Genomic DNA, 22,617 nt, shown 5'->3' with positions numbered 1-22,617 from the left:
GTCTGTCCCGAAGAACTCTGTTTATTCCTGAAGCATCCTGGTCTATTCTCCCTAGTCCAGTTCAGCACAGAAATGACAAATGGATTACAGTATTCTTCCCTAGTGTCCTCGAGATACTCGCAATTGGCACTTGAAATGATTCCTATTTGCCATCCCTGACCTAGAGCTGATCATTTACCAAGCACCTTCCACACAGGAAAAGTTAAAGTCAGAGAGCCACTGCCGGCAGTGTGACTATCTCAGAGGAGATGCTGAGGTCAGCAAAGTCATTTTGAGTCCTACATCGAGTTCTAAGGTCCTTCTCCCAAGTATTTAGAATGTCCCTCAAGGACAGGAACAGGCTCTCCGGCACACTAAAGGAATACAGCAAGACTGGTGGCTGACAGCACAGCCATGAGATCCGGGCAGTGAACACTCGTAGTGGAGTCTGGGCTAAACAGTTGTCCTCTCCTTGGTTCACATCAAAAGTATAGGGGACAGGATAGCCCAGGAGGATCCCAAACACAGTACAGAGATTCCAGGCCGAGGAACACAGTCTGCCGCAGGAGATTGACAGGGATCGGTCCCTCTGCAGCCCCTGCAAATGTGTGATGATCTCCGCCACAAAGGCCTTCAAATCCTGCAGCTGGTCCAGGGAGCAGACGGAAGGGTAAGGTTGAGAGCCAGAAACATCCACAAACGCTATGCTCCCAAGCAGCACCTGCTCCAAGTGCCGACGCACATGCTCGGGATGGACAATCAGGCTGTTCTCTGCAATCTCGAGGACGTGCAGTCCCTGGGTCGGGAAGCCCAGGCCCCGCAGCTCCTCCAGGTAGCTCTGGAGCTCGGCTGCCCCTGCAGAGCCGCAATCATACAGCAGAGCTGGCTTCAGTCCCCTGGCCACAGCCAGCACCTCTCCAGCGAGATGAAGGCAGACGGCTCTGGGAGGGCCCCGTCTCTTTCCCATGCCCAGGGTCTGCTGAGCAGCTTCCACCAGGAGCTGAGGACTTGGTGTTGACATGCGATCTGGTAGCAACAGTAAGCAGGGCCTCTTTAACTAGTCACAGTTCCCTCCCCTGGGCTGCTTCCCTGACCTCCAGACACTTGAAGAAGGGCCTAAAAACAAACCAGGGGATTATTAACACCAGCCAGTGATACGGCAGGAAACCTGCCAACAGCTTTTCCTAAAGTCTTACAGCATCTTCCAGAGGTCATTTTCCCCTCTGCTTTGGAATGCTAACCCCACCCAGACAAGACAGGGTCACCAATGCCACTTGATTTACTCGTTGACTTAAGTCTCTATCAGTCCCAAATTCCTGTGTCTTTCTGGCCTATGGTTAGATTTATATTCCCTAGCGTCCATCCTAAGTTTGACTTGTTGTAACTTACTTTCTCTGCTTCAAACTTAAGGGAGCTTAGGGCAGAGAAGAGAGAGAACAGATCTGAGAAAAATTCTGCCTTCTGAGCAAAGTTCTGGGTTTCAAAGGCACTCTTTTTCATTTCCAACTCCTCCTTCTCTTCCAGCCAAGAAAAGCTGTAAGAAAAACAATCTAATTAAACTAATACACACTAGAATGTGGCCTACCAACCATCTCGCTGTGTGCCTGCTACATCCCGTCTACTCTTTTGACGCCATGGACTGTAGCCCGCCAGGTTCCTCTGTGCATGGGATTCTCCAGACAAGAATACTGGAGTGGGTTGCCCTGCCTTCCTCCAGGGAGTCTTCTCCCCCCAGGGATCAAACCCGCGTCTCCTGCATTGGCAGCCAACTGTGAAGCCACCAAACATCTCACCGAGACATAAAAGTAAACAAATGAAACCAGCTAGAATTGCAAGAAGGTTGTAATTTAACTTCTGACGGTCCTGCCTTCTCCTACTAAAGGATATCTTCGGGCTCCGGGACGATGGGCTCACCTCAACCCCCACGCCTTTTCGTGAACGTAGCATCCTGACTTGTTAAATGAGGCAGAGTTGTCTCTCACACATACTGATACCTACGTTCTTCTACTTCCGCTGCAGGCTCGCGGGCTCAGGAACTCCTTCCAGTTTCCTGCCCCTTGGCAGGAAGACCGTGAGGACCGAACCCTCAGCAGCAACAACAGTGGAAAATCCTCTCAGCATGGGTAAGTCCTTCACTGCCTAAGGGGCCGAGTCGGCGAAGTCAGCCTACTGCGCATGCCCAACACAACCCCAGTTCCGCCCCCTTCCGTGACGTCACCCAGTCGGCTCCCGCGCCTCGCGTTAGAACCAGCCGGCCGGAAGTGTGGGCGCCTGAGGCCCAGCCCTTTCCGGCCAGAGAGGCGTTGGCCCCACCCGTCAGCGTAGGAACGGAAAGGGGAGGAGTGGAAGAAAGCGGGCGGGTGAAGCTGGTCGTCCGTTGCGTGTCCCAGCGCTCCGCCGCTTCCCCACCTTGTGTATTATTAAGTCCAGTGTCCCACCTGACCCGGAGGACAGAAGCAGAGCACGCGACGCCGGAACACCGTTTGATTTGTTTCTGGAGAAGTTCACTTTCCTCTCCAAACGAAACCTCTCAAGATTAGCGACGTGCTTCACAGATCTTCACTTGTAGGTGGTGCTGCACGGCTGGTTTTCACTTTGACCTGCCTAAGCCCTGAATCTGAAAGGCTGAATTCCGAGAAGTGGGTGGACAAATGTCCTGGCCAAGGTTCGTCATCGCTAAATAGGGCGTGAAGGGCATGAGTGTTTTCACTCCGAACAGCTGTGTGCTATGTATGCTTCTAGGCGCTGGAGGTATTGGCAGCATACGAAACAGACCAAAAAACCCACCTTTGTGGAGCCCAGGCTGTAGGAATTCAGTTTGCTGACTTCACATGAAAAATGAGAGTCAGAGATGGAGAAGCTTTTCAATCAGCTCATTAAGAAGAAAAAGTTATTTCACTGAAAGTTTTACCAGCGATATGACGCATACCACGAAGGGGAAGAATTTCTTGGGAAAATTCATATCTAAAGAAATGGCCCAAACTTGTTGATACATGAGCAGAGCAGAGGCTAAAGGGAACTGCGGGCACCTACCCTGGAAGTTTCACTCCTGGCTGTACCACCTACTCTGGAAGTTTAACTCCTGGCTGTACCTTGGGTCTTCAGACTGTGAAGAGAGACCACTGTGGAGTGGAGGTGTGGCCAGCTTGGAAGGACGACCGGCTTGTTGGGCTCCCATTTTAATGTTCTTAGCTCAGAGGGAGTCAGAAGCAGAGTAGAAACTAATTTTAGAATTTTTTCCCTCCCTGCGTTTATTTTCCCATAGTAGTTAACAATCTGGAAAAGGAAAGACTTATTTAGTTCATTCATTCTAACAAATATTTGAGAATGTACTATGTACCAGGTACTGTGCTAGGGCTGGCAGTACAGTCCAAGACACACAGTCCTTACCTCCAGCAAGTTTGCAGTCATGCAGGACACAGGTACTGAGCAATTACAAGGGAATCGATTATTCTGAAAGACAAGTGTAGGGTGCTCTGGGGACATATAGCCAGGGACCTAATTATGTGACAAGGGACCAGCCCAGATCCAACATTTGCCCTCTCATTTATACCTACCACTGGTTTTGGGGTTTTGTTTTCTTTTCCCAGTGAGATGCCATGAGAAGTCTTCATGCACCATTTCACCTCAAGGTTGGGAGGGAAGAAATGTTCTTTTTTGTCTCACTTATCAATATGATGTGGTTCCTATCCCAGACCACATTCAGGCAGTTCCAGAGTCTGCTTTTGAACAGAACGTGCAGATCCAGACTGTGGCCAACAGTGAAGGGTGGACAGTGGAGAAGGGTGGACAGTGAAGAAAACAAAAGCTGGTGACACCGCCTGAAGGCACAGAAGTAGAAAACCAAGGGAGGGTATGGTGTAACAATCAAATGAGATAGCAGACTCAGTCTCCAAGAAAGGATACCTGGCATCAGGACCAGAGAAAGAACACTGAGGGAGATCAGTGGAGAGCCCTGCATGCCTTGTCCCAGCATTCTGAAAAGGATAAAAAACAAGGAAGAAACTATGCTGTTGGGTTAAGGCCTCATAAAACCACTCATTCATTCCTCTGACATATTCATAAGCTTTTCATTACAGTCACATACTAAAAGTTCAGTCTTTCTTGGCACCTAAACACTATGCTCTACACCCTTTGCCAGCTCACATTTTCTGGGCCCTCATCCAGATGGACAGCCTGTTAGCATCACATAGAAAAAGGGGACGGGCCCGGCCCAGATCCAACAGTTGTCCTCCCAATGTATTTGTTGTGGATTCTTTTTTTTTCTAACTTTGAACTATGCAGACACAGAGGCAGCCAGATGTCAATTCCAAATCCCTCACTTCACCCACTCAGATGCTCCCAGAGTATAAAGTTTCTAGACCTTGCATATTTCCTGGTCTCTAGAAGCCCAACTTCTGCTCGCAATTGAGCACTCAGATTTCTCTTGTCATACTTTAGTAACAGCAGATCTACTAGGTCCCTTAGAGACCCTAAAACCACAGCTTAAGCATTCTGAATAAACAAGTACCATTGCTACTTGTAATTGAGGGGAGCTTATGGTTTTTAAATAAAGCTAGCCCAACTTTTTAGCAAGCTCAACTTCAGTAGCAAGTAGGAGGTGGCTTTAAGGGTAGCAGAGCAGACATGGACTTTCTTAACACGATATGGCCCAAAATAGGTATCAGCATTTGGGAGGATTGCGGCCTGCAACCAGAGACTAGCATCTTGTTTTCCATTTTGGGCGTGGAGTTTAAATTATGTAGAATTTCACCGTAAAAAGAGTAAAAGGGTCAAGGACAAAGTAAAAGCTAATGCCAGTTTGTGGCAGCCAAGGCTGCAATGTTCTGCACCACTCTTCACCTTAATTGTTCAAACGCACCTACCTCCTTCACCTTAATTGTTCAAACGCACCTACCTCCACCGAGGGAAACATGCAGGGTTGTACTACATGAGTCTTTTCCAGAAAAGCACTGCCCAGCCCTTCTTCACACTGCCCTTAACATATTCAACACCCTGTTTTTCCCAACTGCAAAAAATCCAAATGAAAGGAAAACGTGTCCATGCACAGAGGAACTGTCCTTGTCTCTTCTGTAGTCAGAGGCATTCGTCCTGCATGCCCAGCTCAGTCTCAGGTCTTCCTCAAAGAAGGGAAAGAAGAACAAGGGAGCTTTATCCTCTCTGAAGGCTCTCACTGTGTCATAGACTCCCATCTATCTCTCACCTACACACACACACACAGTGGTACAGACATACCTCATTTTATTATTGTGTTTTGCTTTATTGCACTTTGCAGATACTGTGTTTTACAAATCAAAGGTTTGTGGCAACCCTGCATCAAACAAGACTGTGGCACCATTTTTCCAACAGTATTTGCTCACTTCATGTCTATGTGTGATGTTTTGGTAATTCTCACAATACTTTTTTTTTGTTATTGTGATCTGTGATAAGTGATCTTTGATGTAACGATTGCAAAAAGATTATGACTCACTGAAGACTCAGATGGTTACCATTTTTTAGCAATCAAGTATTTTTAATTAAGGTATGCACATTTGTATTTTTAGATATACTGCTATTGCACACTCAGACTATGGCATAATGTAAACATAACTTTTATATGCCTTGGAAAACCAAAAAATCTATATGACTTGCTTTATGGCAATATTCAGCTTATCATGGGGGTTTGGAACCAGCCTGGCGATACCGCCGAGGTATGCCTGTATTTGAGTGGTAGCAAGGTGAACACCTGACCACAGAATCCCTAACCTTTTTCTATGTCAACAGCTTCCTTTTAGAAGCTCAATTTGTGAGCTTTTACTCCACAGGCTGGGTGACTTTCAGACTTTGGCACCTATTTCTGTTTAGATATCAAGCTTGGTTCCTAAGCAACCAGCTGGCACCCCTCCCTCCCTCTCCCCCGTCAGGGAACCAGCCTACTATACTAGCATAACAGGTCAAACGGAGATCAATCCTGGACAAATCAGTGCTTCAGGGGACTTTAATGAAAGCAAAAAAAAAAAAAAAAAAACCATGGCACAAGAACAAGGCAGAAGGGTTCTGTTCCAGGCAGTTTTGCCTTGTACAAATAGAATGAAGTCATCAAGTCAGAGTCTTAAAGCTGGCATTATTTCAGGCATCATTCTAACTCCTTCACTTTACAGTAACGAATATAAAGCCCAGAGGTTAAATGACTTGGTTCAACACCACCCCACTGGAAGCAAAGCTGCAGTTAGAACCCTGTTGTCCAAACTCCCAGGCTAAATCTCCTTCTATTGATACTACATTATACTACCTTGGGAGGTTTAAAGAAGAGGAAAGTATGAAGGGTGATTTTTTTCATAAATTAAATCAACTTTAAAAGCTAGACATACTTGGAGAGTCAGAGACTACTAATATTGTTAGAAGAAAGGCTTTTGAAAGCTGGCTAAATCTGAAAAATAAAAAATATCCATATGTACAATATTATAAAAAAGAGGAGGAAGATGGCATTCATGATCACTGAGCTGGCAGGGCAGGCGGCAGTTGCATGCTGGGGGTGGGCTGCATGGGCTGCCAGCTTTCCTGGGTTTGCAGGATGCGGTACAGCTGCTTCAGCTGAGCAACGATGTTATCCTTGATGTCTGGAGTTGAGATCTGCAGGCGGACACTGCCACTGTCAAAGGATCGTGTGAAGTCACCAGAAAACATCTCATAGATCATCCGAGCCACCACTGGAATGACCTGTTCAGGACACAGAGCACACTGGTATCCTCTGAGAAAAGGTTCAGAGAAAGAAAAAAAAAAAAAAACAGCAGGAGGGACCCAAGATTGAAGGAAGGACTAGTGAGGTTATGGGAAAGTCCCCAACTTTAATGTCTAGACACAGAATATGCTTTCATCTCTCTGGACTATCCTGCCAAGGTTCACTTTAGAATTTGGTTCAGATGAAGGGAAAGAACCGAGAGGCAGCATCTCATCACATACCTAAATAAATAACTGCTTACTGACAAAGACTTTTACCCAAATTTCATCTATTGCCTATCCTGTTTCACAAATCCACAGCCAAACCCAAGTGGTCTTGCTGCCACTTTACAGAATATGTCCTTTAAAGTAGCTCAAAAAGACTTCTAAAAGAGCTGCAAAGAGTCATATCCTATTAGGCTTCTGCAAGACTCTAAAGTCATTGAGAAAACAGAGTCTCCCGTGAATCAGTAATTTGCCTTGAGGACCTCCTATTCTCCAGCCTGGTTCTACTGTACAATATACAAAACTCTGTTGCTCCTCCATCTCATGGGATTGAAATCCACATAGGCTGATGGATACCTCAACTGAGGGCTCAACCCCAGACCTATGGGCTAAAGCATTGATAAAAAGACAAAGAGTTGTTGACATTTATCTCCTCACCTGAACCAAGATGAGTTTCCTTTCCTGGGGTTTCCCATCTGGCCATTCTTCCCCAAAGCATAAGTAGATCTCAAATGGTGGTTGCTTCTCTATCTGTCCTTTCTGGTGGGCAATGAGATCTGTAGAACATGGAAGAGCAGTTCGGTATACTGGGTCATTCCACATCCACTCAGTAAACACCAGCGTTTAGGTTATGCTGTCTAGTGTAGTAGCCACTTGCCACATGTGGCTACTGCATTTAAATTCATTAAAAGTAGATGGTTCCTTAGTCACATTACTCACATCTACATAGTCAACAGCCACATGTGGCTAGTGACTACCATACCAAACAACACAAATATAGAAGATGTTCATCATTTCAGAGGGTTTTATCGGACACCACTTAAACTAGACTTGGGGTTCAAACCACATCGGAAAATTTACATCTCATTCCTCTCCTTGAATATACCTGCTTGAATTTGCCACTCAAATGTGTCCCAGATGAGAAGACTATATTTTTAACCACTTATGATGAGTAGGGTCACCTTCTAAAGTGAAGGATAAATAAGTTGGTGGACTCTGGGGAGCAATGAAAAGCTGTCTCCCTCTTCTGCCAACAAAGGAACCACAGCAAATCTAAAACTGGCTTCAAATATATAGCTTTGGAGTGGAACATCCTTCTGCCCTGGTCACTTTTATTTTTCAGAATCAAGGTTTTCTTCTACCTTGACTTCTTGCCGAAGAAACTATTTCCTTAGGATCTTTGCAGAGCCAGGAAAGGCGGGGCAGGAAGGAGGAAGACATACTTGCAGGGAGCCGTTCCCACCCATCAATCCTCTGAAAAAAAGACTCACCACTCAGGAACGTTTCCAGACAAAACAGTTTGACCTTCTTTTGTCTCTCAATCAGGTTGGGGGCAACAAGTGATGGGGCACATGGCCCAGACCAGTACACCTTGCACTGGCACAGCCTGATGGCATAGATGGCGTGCCCGCTGACCTCCAGAATCAGTCCTCTATCCATGACGTCTAGCAGCTTGCTGGTGAACAGCTTCTGCTTCTCATTGGTGATGTGCTCCGGCCCCGGGAACTTGACCTGTTCCAGGCTGATAGGACCAAAGAGCTCCTCCTGGTCAGGCATGGGACCCAGGTCCCCATAGAAGAGCCGGCAGCCTTGGGGGTTGCTCACGGTCATGGTCTGCCCATACTCCTTCCCACGGTACTGAAACTTGATGTCCAGGTCAGTCACTGCAAGGAAAGAAGGGACAGTGAGAGTCTTGCCCCACTGCTCTGCCTGTCCATCGCTAAGACTCGTGCAAGTCCATTAGGATCAAGCCACCTTTCAGCCAGCATCCAGGAAGGCCACGGGCATAGTTATCCTTCCTGCAACACAAGGAGACATCAACATATCCTGGGAGTATTCCCTCGAAAGGCTGCCTTGAAGCAAACAGTTTAAAGTCCATCTATACTATCTTGGTTCAGTCACCACTCCCTAACAGCTAGAATTCCTCCAACCAAAGTTCTGGGTCCTAGTCTCCCCATTTTGTACTGAGTCTTTACATCAATTGGCGTTAGAAGGAGCTGCTGAAAAAACTAAGGCCGCATCTGGTTTGTGTTATCATTTTTGACTCACTGTTTAAAGAAACCAGAGAGACAATAAAAAATACCAAGCCATCTTTCTGAAAAGTACACAGAGGAGCACACACTGTGGATCTGTTCTAATAATATATCACAAAAGGACACAGTAAGTTTGGTTTACTTGGTTCACAGCAAAGTAAATTTTCACTCAGCAAATGTCTATTGCACGCTATAGGTCTTATCAAAGCTATCAGCCTCTTGGACAAAATGGTAGTTCTCCCCCCTCCCCCAGCCCACCACCCCTACCCTGTGTATTGTGAAAGGGAGAGGCAGGACGTTGATTCTTCACTGAGATGGATTTGTGCCCAATTCAGAAAGAAATATTCTCTGGGTTCTAAAGCACCTCAAAACCCAAGAGCCTCCTTGACCAAATCCACAGTCAATAACCTCCCTATCCCACTGCCAACCTGGTCCCCAAATACCCCAGATACCCTGATAAACCCAGGCCTTCCACCCACCTAAGAGGTGAGTAACTCAGAGCTGCACAGTGGCCAATCAGAGGATCTCCTTGGGCAAGCAGGTATGGGCTAATGTTTCTTTACTTCTTCCCTAGTTACTCATCAGCCAGCCAGGAACCAGACACAGAGGCTGCCTGGGGGACTATTCTATACATGGCAAAGAAATGGAGGCAGAAGGTGGGGCAGGAAATGGACTATAATAGGAGCTGAAGATCCAGTTAGGAAACCAAGGCTTGCTTACTTGGGAGTGAGCTGATCCACAGCTCTGGAGAGCCGTAGAAAGGCTGTACAGGTGCCTGGGGCACTTCCATCTCCAGAGGTTCCGTTTTGGGCCACACTGCTTCAGGGCTGCAGTTGCCCACACTGCAGTTGCCCACGCTGGCTGGTGCTATCGGAGAACCTAGAAGAAGAGAAGGATGTGGGTGGGCTGGTGGGGTACCACCCATGCACACCACCTGGGGCTGAGGCTCCAAAACCTACAAGGTCCAACACTGGACCACGACTCAGCATAGCAGCCCAATAATTCCCCCAACGAACACCAAAAGAAACAAGGTTCTCCTGCTTCTGCTTCCTAATCTTGTTAGTTCTTGCATCGACTCATGATTCTGACGACGTGCATTTGCTGATGACTAACAGACAAGTGAGTTTTCTCTGGGGTTAAATTAGAATGGGTATGAATGTGAGGTTCCCTGTTGCAAAATTTGGGCCCAGCAATTAAATAGAAGCTGGTTGTCTTCTGTAAAATGAACTCAACTAAACTGGTTGATTAACTTTGAGTGTTAATACATAGAAATTTGTTTAAAAACAAACAAACACTTTATATGCATGCAACTTCTAAAAGAATACTCAAGAAACTGGTAAGATCTGTCTTCTCCAGGAAAGAAACTGTTTAGAGAAAGGATGGAAGGAAAATCTTTCAGCTGATTTCCTGTTTGTACCATTATGAATTTAAACCATGTAAGAGTATTATTTATTCCAAAGTATCCAATTAAAGAATCTGAGGCTCAAAAGGTCAAAGGACTTGATTCTAAGTCCCATAGTAGCGAAGTGAAAAGCACTGGAGAGAATGAAAAACCCATCCTATTTCCCTGCTATTGTCAAAGTTGGCTCACTCCAAAGTTTTCAGATTTTTCCTCCTAACCTCACCTTTTATGCATCTATTCTTCAACAACTCTTCTTTCTCTGCCCAACAGCTCTGAAATCACAGAGGTTAATGTTTCTTTGATCCTTTGTGTACAAGCCTGGTTAAATCTATGTACCCATTTTACTTTTGTTTTTAATATATGTTCACATGTTTCCATAAAGGATCCAAGGTGGCCCATAACACAAGGCCAAACAACAGAATCTTTAATAAGACATGAAAAGAAATAGGAAATCAGAAAAATAATCTTTTTTAAATAGTAAAATAATAATAATTAAGTATATATGTCCTGGAAATGAGTTGTATCCTTTTAAGGGGTGAGAAGAACAGAATGAGTCAGCCAAGGATTTGGGAAAGGATCTCACATTTCCGAATGTCCAAATCTTAAGATTTCACTAAATGGGAATGTAGCTGTGGCAATATTAGCCTGAGCAAGCTCGATGATGACTGTCTTTACTCATCACTTGGTTGCAAAGTTATAAATGACAGGGTAAGTGAAAGAAGACAAGTAGACAGATAACAGTCATTTCTTGACTCTCCGAGGAAGGGGCATCCTCTAGAATAGGATATTCCAAAATCCTAAAGGAATCATCTTGCTATACTGAATTTTCTAGGTGGCAAAATTATCTCATTTTACCCATAGCAGCCAGGTAGCACTAGTGGTAAAAAAAAAAAAAAAAAAACTTGCCTGCCAATGCAGCAGACATAAGAGCCTCGGGTTCGATCCCTGGGTCGGGAAGATTCCCTGGAGGAGGCATAGCAACCCACTCTAGTATTCTTGCCTGGAGAATCCCATGGACAGAGGAGCCTGGTGGGCTACAGTCCATGGAGTTGCAGAGAGTCAGACACAACTGAAGCAACTTAGCGTGCAGGCACAGCAGATGGAACTTAGAAAGGCAGGAAAAGCTGCTCAACAATGCAAATCACATGTCTAGGAGCATGTCAGTGGAAAGTTCAAGTGCAGATGCTGCAGAAGAGACATTCGCCCTGTGTTTGAGAATCCTGTGCAACAGAAAATGCAGTATCTGCTCTGTCATGGAGTGACCCTCAAACCTCTCAACTCGTTTTTCCTGGGATGCTGAATTCAAAAGGTTAAAAAAAAAAAAAAAGATAAAAGTCTCTAGTAGATAAATTTTATAAGAGCCTAGTATTAAGAGCTGTAGAAGCCACAAGGGTCCCATGATACAGTCTTACCAGAGTAGACCCTGTTAAGACAGTGACAGAAAATTCATACCAAGACAAACACCAGAAGAATTGGTCTCCAATTCATAAAAATGATCTCTGCACTTTGACCTGACGAAAATCAGCTAAATTTGTAACAGCTGGTGTATTTGTATATGCGATTGAGAATGAATTTCATTTTTTAATTTCTCTGTATTATCACATAAGTCTCAGAAGATGCTCTCTATGCCTAGAAGCCACCCCACTGGGATAACTGGGCCTAGGAATTCCTTTGCCTATGACCCTTACTTGCTAACATCCTGGCAGCCTGGCCACAGGGTCTAGTCATTGCTCCCAAGGCAGCGGTGGATATAATGTCAACAGTTGCAAAATGAAAGCCCCTTACCTCCTCTTCATCCCTCCACACCCACCCATCACCCCACTCACCATTGATGTTCAGGAAGGGGAAGGTGTCCTGAATGGGGACGTGGTGCTGTGACTGGTCCAGCTCATCCTCCTCATCTTCTTCATCCACATCATTGTCTTTCTCATCCCAAGGAGCAGACCCAGTGGATCCTACCCAAAAAACAGATGCACAGGCCCACAAACGAGCCGCTCACTTTTCACCGTCATCCTGGTAGCTGACCCACTATTCCAGCTAGCCACTGCCAGCACAGACGCTCCTGGGGTTCAGTGTGCACCCCCAATGCCCTAGCCAAAGTGTGAGGACCGAAGGTGTTCACCACCTCCTTCCAGCTCCTTCTCTAGAACCCTAATGTATGCTCTCACCCTATTCCCTTCTCCTAGAAAACTTTTAACTTCTACTCTAAACCTACTTTGATGCATTAACATCCCTTTTAAGGACCCAAGGACCACAACATCTCTCCTTTGTAAACTTAATGTGAGGACAGAAACTTCCCTCAAGGTGGGACATCCCTAGATTCACTGGGGGTCAAGTCTAAGTTACCTGGCTCTTAATTGGATCGTACCGTACAAATTCAATGACATTCACCCATCATTTATAAAGAGAACTTATCAGCTTTTAGAATGTCATGTTAACCGCCGCCCCCCCCAAAAAAAGAAAGCATAATAAAAGTTAGTTGGCTTAAAAAAAAAAAAAAGAATGTCATGTTAATTGATTCTTAGAATAGCCTTTGAAATAGGCAGGAAAGACGAGAGCCCAGGTTTTATAATGGAAGAAACTGAGGCTCAAAAGGTCAAAGAATTTGATTCAAAGTCCCATGGTAGCACAGTGAAAAGAACTAGGTTTAGAACTCAGACCTTCCAAGTTTTAATCCCTCCTTCTTCTAAACTCTCTGGCCTCTCTTCTCAGGGCTGAGCCCAGAGAGAAGCTATTTTTACAGAACTCTATGCGCCCTCCATTTTCTAATGCTTTAGTGTTCCACTAAGTGAGCAGGAACACCTTGCTGCATTTATATCTTTTGTTCTCTGAGCCTTTTTAGGAACAGGATTTCTTGTTCAGCAGTCATAAACGTTCTAAGAGAGGCAATTTTCAAGTCAGCTATCTCTTGAAGGATCTGGCCAGGAACCCAGCACACTGTCCACCTTCTTCCCAGCAGCTGGGGCCTCACCTGGGTTAATGATCGAGCCCTGGGGCTGGGGGATGTCACACACTTGATATATCTTCACTGGGTTCATGGGCACCTCCTTGGTGCCGTCATACATCAGATTGAATTCTCTGCTCTTGTTGAGAGCACAACGGAGCTGGGCCTTCCATTTAGCTGGGTCGGGGTCATCCACCCCTTCCTGGTATTTCCCTGTCTCCACAGCCCAGGCCTGAAAGGACAGGAAACTGCAGTGAATGCCTGCTGTTGCCCAGACATGCTGCAAAGCGTGCCCACCCTCCCGCATGCAGACAGACACACACAGCCCCGCCTGGCCGCCCCATCGTCCCAACCCCAGTGTACAGAGGCTGCAGCAGGAAACACCACCCTGGAGGACCAGGCAAGGGAGAGAGATTAAACCAGATGCAAATATAATCTTGGGAAAAGAGGAGCCTTATCTCAAGCTTTGGTGCCAGTTGGTGACTACAACGGCCATAATGAAGGACTGAAAATAAAGAAACATCTGAACCAAATGTACACTGAGATGCTAATGGTAACTTTGAAAGCAGGATTGCAGCCAATTTTTCTTGTTTTGTTTTACTTTTTTTTGACATGAGTTGCTTATGTAACAAGAAGAAAAAGGAAGATGGCATATGATATGAAGAGTGTGGTCTTGCTGTTCCCTCCCCCTTCCGTCTTCAATCTGATGCACAAATAACTGCAGGAGCCAAGTGCCGTTAGGACTAAAATAGCCTGCAGGAGGGCAGGGCATGCACTCTGAGAATTCACCTCGCCTCAGCGGGCGGCGGAGGGCCTCACGTCCTGATAAACTCACACGGCCCGCCTTTCCCTACTTCCTCAAACTCCCACACTGGGAACATTTCTCTGGAAACACCAGTGGCTGGTGGCCTGGGCCAAAACCACGGTGGCCTCGCCACTCTGGCTCTTAGCTTGCAGGTCTAACAGGCATCCATGTGTCTGCTTCATGGGCTATCCGCCCTTCCCCGCCGTGGACATATTCTCCATGTCTGCGCTTTCTTCAGGGCTGTGCAGTACGTCCTGGTGCAGAAAAGGGGGGTGTCGTCTGCCGAGGACCCAAGATCAGGAAGCACACGGCAGCTTATTCAAGCTGACGGGGCCCGCCGCTCGTCCAGTCACACCTCCCCGCCTCCGACCCTGACTGTGGACTCCTTCCTCAAGCCCAGATGGGAGTTTTTCTGCCCCGTCCTCTGAGCACTCTGGTCTCCCTCAATCACTCCCTGCAGTGCCTCACAGTCATGAGAAAGCTTCTTCCAATGGCCACCCTGAATCCTTCTCCTCCAGTTCACTCACGTCTTCCTACCCTCTTCTGGGCCGGGGGCTCCCCTCTTTGCGGTGTGGAGTGAAGAGCGCTGACAAGGCTTCTGCCCTCAGTGAGGCAGGCTCCATCGCATCCAGCCCCCAGTAGGAGATCTCCACCTCACGGGCCCCCAGTGTCCAGAGAGTCCTATCTCCAGTGGCGCCTGGCGGTACCTGGCGGCTGCCCCTCCCTGTTTTCCCCTCCGTTTGTTTGACCTCCAGGTCCACTCGCCTTCTGGCCCCACTCGGCTGGCTTGGGCAGTGCTGACTTTGGCACAGGTCTGCAGATTTCTGTGGCTCCCTGAATCCCTGCCCCTCTATGGAGAGCAGCCAGACTAACCCAGAACCCTTTCTGCTCACAGCACAGCCACCCCCAGGGCCCATTCAGACACTGTGGAGGACCTGAGGCTGATGCAGCAGAGGGTGGTATCCACCACGTGACAGCCATTGTCTTCATAAACAACCTGTGTTCAAACCCATTCTGAGATTCTGGTCACCGGGCAGGTCCCTATTTCTCTTCCAAAAATGGACACAGTCGCTGCATTTTTATGGCAATTTATGAGTCCCTTTCTAGACGTTTATTTCACTCAATTCTCACAACAATCTCGTGAGGCAGGCAAGACTGGTTTTATCCCGGTTTTACCGAAGGGGAAGCTAAAGCCCAAAGAGATTATGTGACTTGTTCAAGACCACACATGCGAGTGAGTGACTATAGTAGGACCTGAAGCCAGGAGTCCCAGCTCCTGGTCAGAAGGGGCTGTCTGATAATGGAACGGGGACCAGATAGGCCTGGGTTCAAACCCTGGCCCCACCACTTATTGGCTATGTGATTTGGGCAAGTTACGTAGCCCCTCTGAGATTCAGCTTTTACATCTGCAACAGGAGGGTAACATCTTCCTTCCAGCGTCATCAAGAACTAAATGAGATAATGCGCCTAGAGTGTGCAGCAGACACCCTCTTAATGCTGGTCGTCACCTCGACACCCTGATCCTGCCAAAGGCCTGCCAGAGCTTGGGATCTGTGAAGGCACCCTCACTTTCCTCCTGACACCCAGACCTCCCCTTAGCATTCCCCAGACAGATCCACAGATATAACTAGGACAGAGCAGCTGCCCACAGCCACCTTTTCCTCAAGCCCTAAGGATTCAGAGCATTTCTCGTGAGTGGAACCTTCAGGAACCAGCCTCTTTCCCCGTGGCCAACCACCACCAGGCACTTCAACCGCAAGTCCGGCTGCAGGCCAAGGCCACGGCAAGAGGCCAGCTGGGCCCATCGTCCTCTGATGCCAGCTCCAATAATTGGTGGTGGTTTCCAGATGGTTTCTTTACCACTTTCATATCATTATTAAATTTTTTAATTAAAAGCACTGATTTACTTTGTAAGTATTCACAGGCCAATTTTTTCTCTACCTCTCGTCTCTATATCCAATATAACTATATTGGGTGGTGAACAGTTCTAGGATGGGTTCTCCTGGCCCAATCTCAGATGCCCAGAACCTCGGGCATCAGTCTAGAGAGGTTCAGGATAGAGACTGGATTTCACTTGACTTCCAGCTGCTAGTCAGGGAAAAAAATGGAGAAACTCATTTCTCCGTGTTTTGGAGCTGCAGGAACTAAAGTTACTCAAGAGACAGAAGACTGACCAGCACAGAGAAGTTGGTCTGGAGCGGAGGCACAGGTTCCAGAGTTACAAACCACATAATAGCCCTTCCCACAACTACCTTCTCACTGACTTCCATCTTAGATTTTGGTTTCACTTACATTTTATAAAATGCCATGTGATTCAGTCTTGTTTTCAGTTAAGCAAAATAACTCTCACATTCAAGCTATTCTTTAGTGAAGAAAATATTTGTAGAATAAAAACCTGTAATTAAATCACCTTTTCTTTTTTAAGATGGCACAGTGATAAACAACCTGCCTGCCCCAATGAAGGAGATTCAGGTTCGATCTCTGGGTTGGGAAGATCCCCTGAAAGAGGAAATGGTGACCCACTCCAATACTCTTGCCTGGAAAAAATCCCATGGACAGAGGAGCCTGGAGGGCCATAGTCCATGGGGTCGCAAAGAGTCAGACACGACAGGGCACGCATGCATAGATGGATGGGGCGAAATGTTTTAAAACCAAAAGAAACTTGCAGTGGGCCCTCAACACCCATTCTACGGGCTGTTAGAAGCCTGCTATCACTCAGTAGTTCTGCCTGGGTCTGGATAGCCATTTCCAGACCAGAGAAAGAGCCTTGAGTGAATGAAAGATTGACTGCTGGCTGACCCTCCAGAGGTCTAGAACAGCCCCAGCCTACAGGCAATTAACAGGAGCATAGCCAGTCACACGTGGCATCCCTTGGGATGTGAGCTGAGTACCTTCGGCCGATGGGAAAGAATAAACGGCCTCAACTGTAATAACAGACATGCCCCAACAAGAGAAATCACTATGCCTGCTAAGTCTGTCCCCCCACCCACATCAACAACATTCTGCTGCATCAGCATTTTGGATCTAGGACCTTCTTCATGCCAAAATTGAAAACAAGACAACAAAAAACCAGAAGGGCCTAAGAACTGGGAAACGTCTCGAGTGAGACGGTAAAAGAAGACCTTTACCTTGAAAATGGTGTTTTCCTCCTCTTGCTGGGGGCTGTGCCGAGTGGCATGCTTCCAGGGGATCTGGAAGCGTTTGGAGTCCCTGTGTAGCCAGATGAGCCCCGGGTACAGGCCACTATCCACTTGGGCCACCAGCCAGGGCTTCAGCCGAACTCTGCGGGGGTGGAGGGCCATGATCTGGGTTGGGGGGAGGGGGGAGAAGTGGGGAGAGGAGAATTAGGCCAGCCCCTGGGAAAAGTTCCCAGCCACTGTTCCCGTATGATAGAGCTACAGTTTCATTAGATTACAGCAAAGAAACTAAATATGGGAATAAACTGTGCCAGGTGGGGAAGAAAAGAAGAGGTTAAAAGGTTCTTTTGATTCTTCTTCCAAAGCCATTTATTTTTCATGCTCCAGCCAAATCAGACTTATCATGTAAGTAGATCACATTTCTTCTATTTAAATCCTGAGGCAGAAAAATAAAAAGATGATGTCATCCCTGCTGGAACACAGTCCTTCCTGAAGTACCAAGGGAACAGAAGGCAAATTGCCCTTTTCAATCTCATCTCAGGAGAGGGAAGAAAAAAGTTATGGAAACAGCAAAGGATAGACAAGAACTTGAAGCGTGCGCTCTCTTTTTTAGACAACTATGGAATGACAGCATCGTGATGAGAGAGAAGCAGGCAAAGGGGTGGGTGCTGGTGGCAAAGTCCTCACTTACATCGATGAGCAGGCAGTGTCTCCACAGAAATCTGAGAGCTGGGCCTCAAGTCAGGTTTTCTTTCTCTGGGCCACCCAAAGGTTCTGTACAGGGGGGAAAAAAAGGGAAGGGGAGTCTGAGCTGGTTATTCCTAGAACAATCCAGTGCTCTGTAACTGAGTCTGGTAAAGCTCAGAAGCCCTGAAATAATCAAATATCACAGTACCTAACCCTAGAGTCCTAAAAACAGTCATGAGACACGCTCCCTACTGTTAGGACAGCCTCCTCACCTGGGTCTGTTTATCTCCCCCACAGAGGCTGAGTGGAACTGATTGGCTACAGGAGCCAGCCTGGGTAAAGTCTGCAATTGATTCTCATAAAAATAGAAGGGCTCAGCACAGCCTACCAGATAACGTTCGGTGCCAGCGGGGAAACAAAGGCCGGTCCCAACTGGGTGGCTAAAAGAAAGAGCAAACCCTTGGAGGATTGCTTGCCTGGGATGCTGCATTTAGAGTCTTTTTTTTTTTTTTTTGGTGTTCTTATCTCACTTTGTTTTTACTTTCAGGTGAGAAAGAGATGCCTGCAAAACAACGTTCATTCAACAAATATTTGTTCGTCAGCTACTGTGTGACAAGCGCGAGGTCAGTTACTAAACAGAATGTTTTCATCAGACTGCCTGAAGAAATACATGCTGGAATTGCTCAAACCCCACAAGAACCTGAGAAAAGAAAGATAAATAAGTCACCTTCCCACCAAGAAAGATTCCCACCAGGGTTGCGGTTCAGAAATCAAACCCGTTGAGTCAGCTTAAGTCTCCCCCTCAGAGGAGCTTAGCTGAGAGGGTGGCCCCTAACGCGTCACTTCTTTCCTGAGCCAGCCTGACAACCAACGGGAAAACTCAAACCCAGCTGGGTCACTGGCACTTTAAGAGCAAAGCAGGACCTGCCCCCACCTGAGCCTTCTGACCCAGTTACCAAGCCTTGAAACTGAAACCTGCCCCCCTAGGGAGCAGAGCTCCCCACGGGCAGGCAAGGTGGCAAGGGGTGTTCAAGTGCCCTCTACCCCCGAGTTCTTGGCCTTGGTGTAGGTTGCTCCGTAGGGCAGCAAATCAAGCTATCAAACCCGGGAGAACATTTACCTTATAAGGAGGAGAGAATGCATATCCTCCGCAGGGCAAGTTCTAGCCTTCCCTTCCTCAGTCCTGGCCTGTGGTAATGGGGGGGATGGGGCGAAGGAAGAACCAAGAGAACCGGAAATGGGTGGCAAAGGGGTCCACCTAGTGAGGGGCTTTTGAGAAGATCTACTGCAATACGGTCAGCCATCCTATACTTTTCCCTGGTAGTTCAGGAGGTGAAGAATCTGCATGCAACATGGGAGACCGGGGTTCGATCCCTGGGTCAGGAAGATCCCCTGGAGAAGGGAATGGCAACCCACTCCAGTATTCTTGCCTGGGAGATCCCATGGGCAGAGGAGCCTGGCAGGCTAGAGTCCGTGGGATCGCAAAGAGTCAGACACGACTGAGCGACTAACACACTTGTTGCAATATGGTCAGTCCTGTGTCTAGGACTGGCAGACATGTGAAATCCACCTCTTATAGGATCGCAGGCTTTAAAGAAGAGGGTTCCTCCTAGTTGATCCATGGCACATCAAGAAAAAAATTAAGGCAACCAAGCCAACACAAGGAACTTCACACAGAGTGATGTGGAGGGAGAAGTATCCACCCATGGAGATCAGTGATTGAGATCTAGAGCCATGTTCTCAGCATTCTCTCAAGATGGCAGCACGCAGGGGCAACCCTACCCCGCCTCCTCCTCCCTGCCCCACCTCCATCACAGCTAACCCTCCCCATCTTCTCCAAGCCAACCAGCATCTCCACCTGCCACCCAGTAACTAAGACTACAAAAACAGGGAGAGAGGGAAAATTGGGAGGCAATCAAAATAACAGGGAAAAACAGCTAATCAGACATTCATAGGCTGCTGTATCAAGCAGCTATGAACATCGAGGCATCTGAAGAATTTTTATTGGATTTGGGAAAATGTTTATATATGTACTTAAGAGGGAAAAGGCATCGTACAATATTGACTGGATAGTATCTCCTCCATCTTGTAACATAACATGCACTTGTGTATATATGCACATAGAATTTTTAAAAGGGGTAGAAATAAGATATAGATGCAACAAGAAGTTCGTAGTCGTTACCCAAGTAGTTACCTTAGTGATGGTAGGATTGTGGATGACTTTCACGCTTCCCTACATACTTTTATACGATTCACATTTTCCTACAATGGCATGTTTTAATTTATAGTTTAAAAACAGAACACTACAAGTAATATTTTTTTTTTTTTAACCACAGGAAGCTAAGGCATTCTTGGCCACTGGGACGTAAAAAAGATGATGGCCTTCAGCTAACAGAAACCATGGTAACAACAATCCTCTATATCTACAAAGGCTTTATAGTTTTCACATACGTGTTTACTTAACGTGTCTGACTTCATCCTCATGATCTAGAAGTATTATTATCATCCCCATTTTACAGCTGGGTTAACTGAGGCACAGCAACGTGTTTTAACTGGGGCCTGGACCCAATACTTCCGAGTCAGTGGGCTCTACCATAACCTGCCACCGCACCCAGCCCTCCGAGTCTCTCCCTTCTTCTGTACACCAAGAGCAAAAACCAAACACATCGACAAAGATCCAAGCAGCACAGAGGGCCAACAAAATGCTTGGGGGGGGAGACTGCATGACACCCACCCTCAAACACATCTAAACCAAAGGTTTCTTTCAAAACTCTCTTGCCACCCAAATCCCAAGGCCCACAGAACAACCCTAGCCTAGTTGAATTCAGCTCTGGCTATCTCTAGCCACCATTATAGCAAAATTCAAGGCCTGAGTCTCCAACAGGTATTCAACCAGCCACAGAACAAAGATGCTAACCCAATCACTCCCCTCACACTGGGCACTGAGCACAGATGCTTTCAACCTCCCCAATGCATGAACTATCCTCTCTCACACCCCAATCCAGGGAACAGGTCCCCTAGAAACACCTGCACTGCCATCTCTGCAGCCCCTGCCCAAGAACACGGCCACCCCAAAGCCGAGATTCAACTGTCAGTGATTTTGCTCAGAGTAAAACACACACACCCTCATTTCTTGCAGACAGGCCTCAAGGGATGGTCCTGCTTTTTTTCTCCCTCCTCTTGGAGGGACCTGAAATGCCATCTTCCAAGTTCCCCAGTCTTTCCTCCATTTAGTTCAGCCCCGTTTAGGGGTAAATTCTGAGCCTCTAGCCATAATTCCTATGCCCTTCCCCCGCTGCTTGATTGAAGTTGGGGGCTGGAGAGAGCTAGCGACCCTGTATGGGGTGCTGGTGTCAAGCGTTATGCAAACATCTAAGCCTAAAGAACTGTCCTGGGTCGGCACCCCGCCTTCCCCAACCCCTGCTCAAACGCGCCTTCTTCCTCTCCCTTCCTGGCTTCCACTTTTGACAGCGACTAAGACAGCAGGGTGGCGTCGGGTGACCCCTTTACCACACAGCAGGCTCCCTGTGAACACGGGCACCCCGGGCCTGCTTTCCACCCCGGCCTGGAAGACTTTCCCCACTTCTCCACACCCGCCCTCCAGCCCCTTCAGGCGAAGAGGGCCTCACCCCCAGAGCAACCACGCCCGGTGCCACCCTCCCCGGCACCTCGTTTGGCTACTTGGAAATCCACGGGTGTCTCCCAGGCCCAGGGAGAGGGGTCTGACGGTGCGAAACAGATTCCACGGGAGAAAACAAACTGGCCGAAGCTACTGGTCGCCCCGACCCGCAATTTCTCAAAACACCCACCAAGATCAAGGGCCAGCCGTCCGTCCTGGGAAATCCCCTCTTTGGGCAGCTAGGGCCGGCGGAGTGGCGAGCCGGTAGGACCAGAGGGGTGGAGGCGCCTTAGCGCGCCCCGACGGTGGGTGGGTGGAGGCTGGGAGCCGCGCATTCCCGCTGGGCGGGGAGGGAAAGGAAGTGGACCGAAGCAAGTGGTCGGGAAGGGTCCGGCGATCCCAAGCTGGGGCTGACCATCCAGTAGCCACCTGGGTCACAGGGACGGGCACCCAGCCCTAGAGGACATCGCCCGACGTACAGATGTCCCTAAGCAAGCTCTCCTCACCCCTGCAGGCTCTGGAGGGGACCCTTCACCAGCGGGCGTGTCCTCCCTTCCCCAAGCCAGTCTCCGGACTTTGGCGTTCCCACCTGTCTTCAATCCGGCTGCCAGAAGCCAACGTCCCTCCGAACCAAGTCCCCAGGTACGATCACCCGCCGCCACCGCGCTCCTCGACCCGTAGGGAGAGAAACGCCTGGCTGTGAGCTGGTAGGGACTGCGGGCTCCGCTCCCCGCCCCGCGCCGGCCCTCACCTGCCTGGCCCAGGTGCGCCAGGCTCACGTCAGCGCCTCGCCCGGGGACGCCGCGGCCCCCACCTCCGCCGCCCGGCCCCGCCTCCCAGGTGTGGCCCCGCCTCCCAGGTGTGGCCACGCCCCCGCGTCCGGGATTGGCGGGTCACGAGAAATATGATACCCTGTGTTCCTAGGAGGCCCAGGCCCTCGCAGCGCCTTCCCCACCGCCCTGCCCTGCTCCTCATTCAGGCTGAGAAGGTAAACGCCAGGATTCAGGTCTAGACCTGACCCCTCGGGGCTCGTGGGCTTGTGCACTGGAAGCGACTGCGAGGAAATCTAAGTCGAGGAGATTTAGAT

General features: G+C 48.1%; 2 protein-coding genes and 1 long non-coding RNA gene across 8 annotated transcripts; 1 reads left to right on the top strand and 2 right to left on the bottom strand.

Annotated features, from left to right (window-relative positions):
• Positions 1 to 2,191, bottom strand: C14H1orf74 (chromosome 14 C1orf74 homolog). Of its 4 annotated transcripts, XM_043924538.1 has the most exons (3): positions 1,978 to 2,191; positions 1,369 to 1,513; positions 1 to 1,095 (listed from the first exon to the last, which is right to left on the bottom strand). In XM_043924538.1, exon 3 carries the CDS (start codon positions 998 to 1,000, stop codon positions 209 to 211), a length of 792 nt encoding a protein of 263 aa, XP_043780473.1. In that variant the 5' UTR covers positions 1,001 to 1,095; positions 1,369 to 1,513; positions 1,978 to 2,191; the 3' UTR covers positions 1 to 208. The 4 variants fall into 4 exon arrangements, with proteins under 4 accessions (XP_043780473.1, XP_043780471.1, XP_043780472.1 ...); XM_043924536.1 differs by having other exon boundaries at positions 1 to 1,513; positions 1,894 to 2,191; XM_043924537.1 differs by lacking the exon at positions 1,369 to 1,513 and having other exon boundaries at positions 1,894 to 2,191.
• Positions 2,192 to 5,938: 3,747 nt separating this feature from the next.
• Positions 5,939 to 22,303, bottom strand: IRF6 (interferon regulatory factor 6). 3 transcript variants are annotated; one of them, XM_043924531.1, is made up of 9 exons: positions 22,282 to 22,303; positions 17,916 to 17,998; positions 17,216 to 17,392; positions 13,310 to 13,514; positions 12,165 to 12,293; positions 9,657 to 9,815; positions 8,175 to 8,567; positions 7,342 to 7,460; positions 5,939 to 6,678 (listed from the first exon to the last, which is right to left on the bottom strand). In XM_043924531.1, the coding sequence occupies exons 3-9, from the start codon at positions 17,387 to 17,389 to the stop codon at positions 6,454 to 6,456; spliced, it is 1,404 nt and encodes a 467-aa protein (XP_043780466.1). In that variant the 5' UTR covers positions 17,390 to 17,392; positions 17,916 to 17,998; positions 22,282 to 22,303; the 3' UTR covers positions 5,939 to 6,453. The 3 variants fall into 3 exon arrangements, with proteins under 3 accessions (XP_043780466.1, XP_043780464.1, XP_043780465.1); XM_043924529.1 differs by lacking the exon at positions 22,282 to 22,303 and adding an exon at positions 22,120 to 22,258; XM_043924530.1 differs by lacking the exon at positions 22,282 to 22,303 and adding an exon at positions 21,721 to 21,797.
• LOC122708277 lies at positions 17,399 to 22,170 on the top strand. The gene is made up of 4 exons (XR_006345086.1): positions 17,399 to 17,629; positions 18,459 to 18,534; positions 20,248 to 20,314; positions 22,045 to 22,170. It is a non-coding gene; the product is annotated as an uncharacterized LOC122708277 (long non-coding RNA).
• Positions 22,304 to 22,617: the final 314 nt, after the last annotated feature.

This window comes from Cervus elaphus, chromosome 14 (genome assembly GCF_910594005.1).
Source record: "Cervus elaphus chromosome 14, mCerEla1.1, whole genome shotgun sequence".
Taxonomy (NCBI): Eukaryota; Metazoa; Chordata; class Mammalia; order Artiodactyla; family Cervidae; genus Cervus; species Cervus elaphus.
Note: the sequence above shows the minus strand (reverse complement) of the source record. Positions and strands in the feature narration are given on the sequence as shown.

Coding starts and splice junctions, on each gene's coding strand:
- IRF6 (XM_043924531.1), bottom strand. CDS start 17,389: ATGGCCCTCCACCCCCGCAGAGTTCGGCTGAAGCCCTGGCTGGTGGCC. Junction 13,515..17,215: donor AGGAAAACACCATTTTCAAG/GTAAAGGTCTTC, acceptor CTGTCCTTTCAG/GCCTGGGCTGTGGAGACAGG. Junction 12,294..13,309: donor GGGCTCGATCATTAACCCAG/GTGAGGCCCCAG, acceptor TTTTTTGGGTAG/GATCCACTGGGTCTGCTCCT.
- C14H1orf74 (XM_043924536.1), bottom strand. CDS start 1,000: ATGTCAACACCAAGTCCTCAGCTCCTGGTGGAAGCTGCTCAGCAGACC.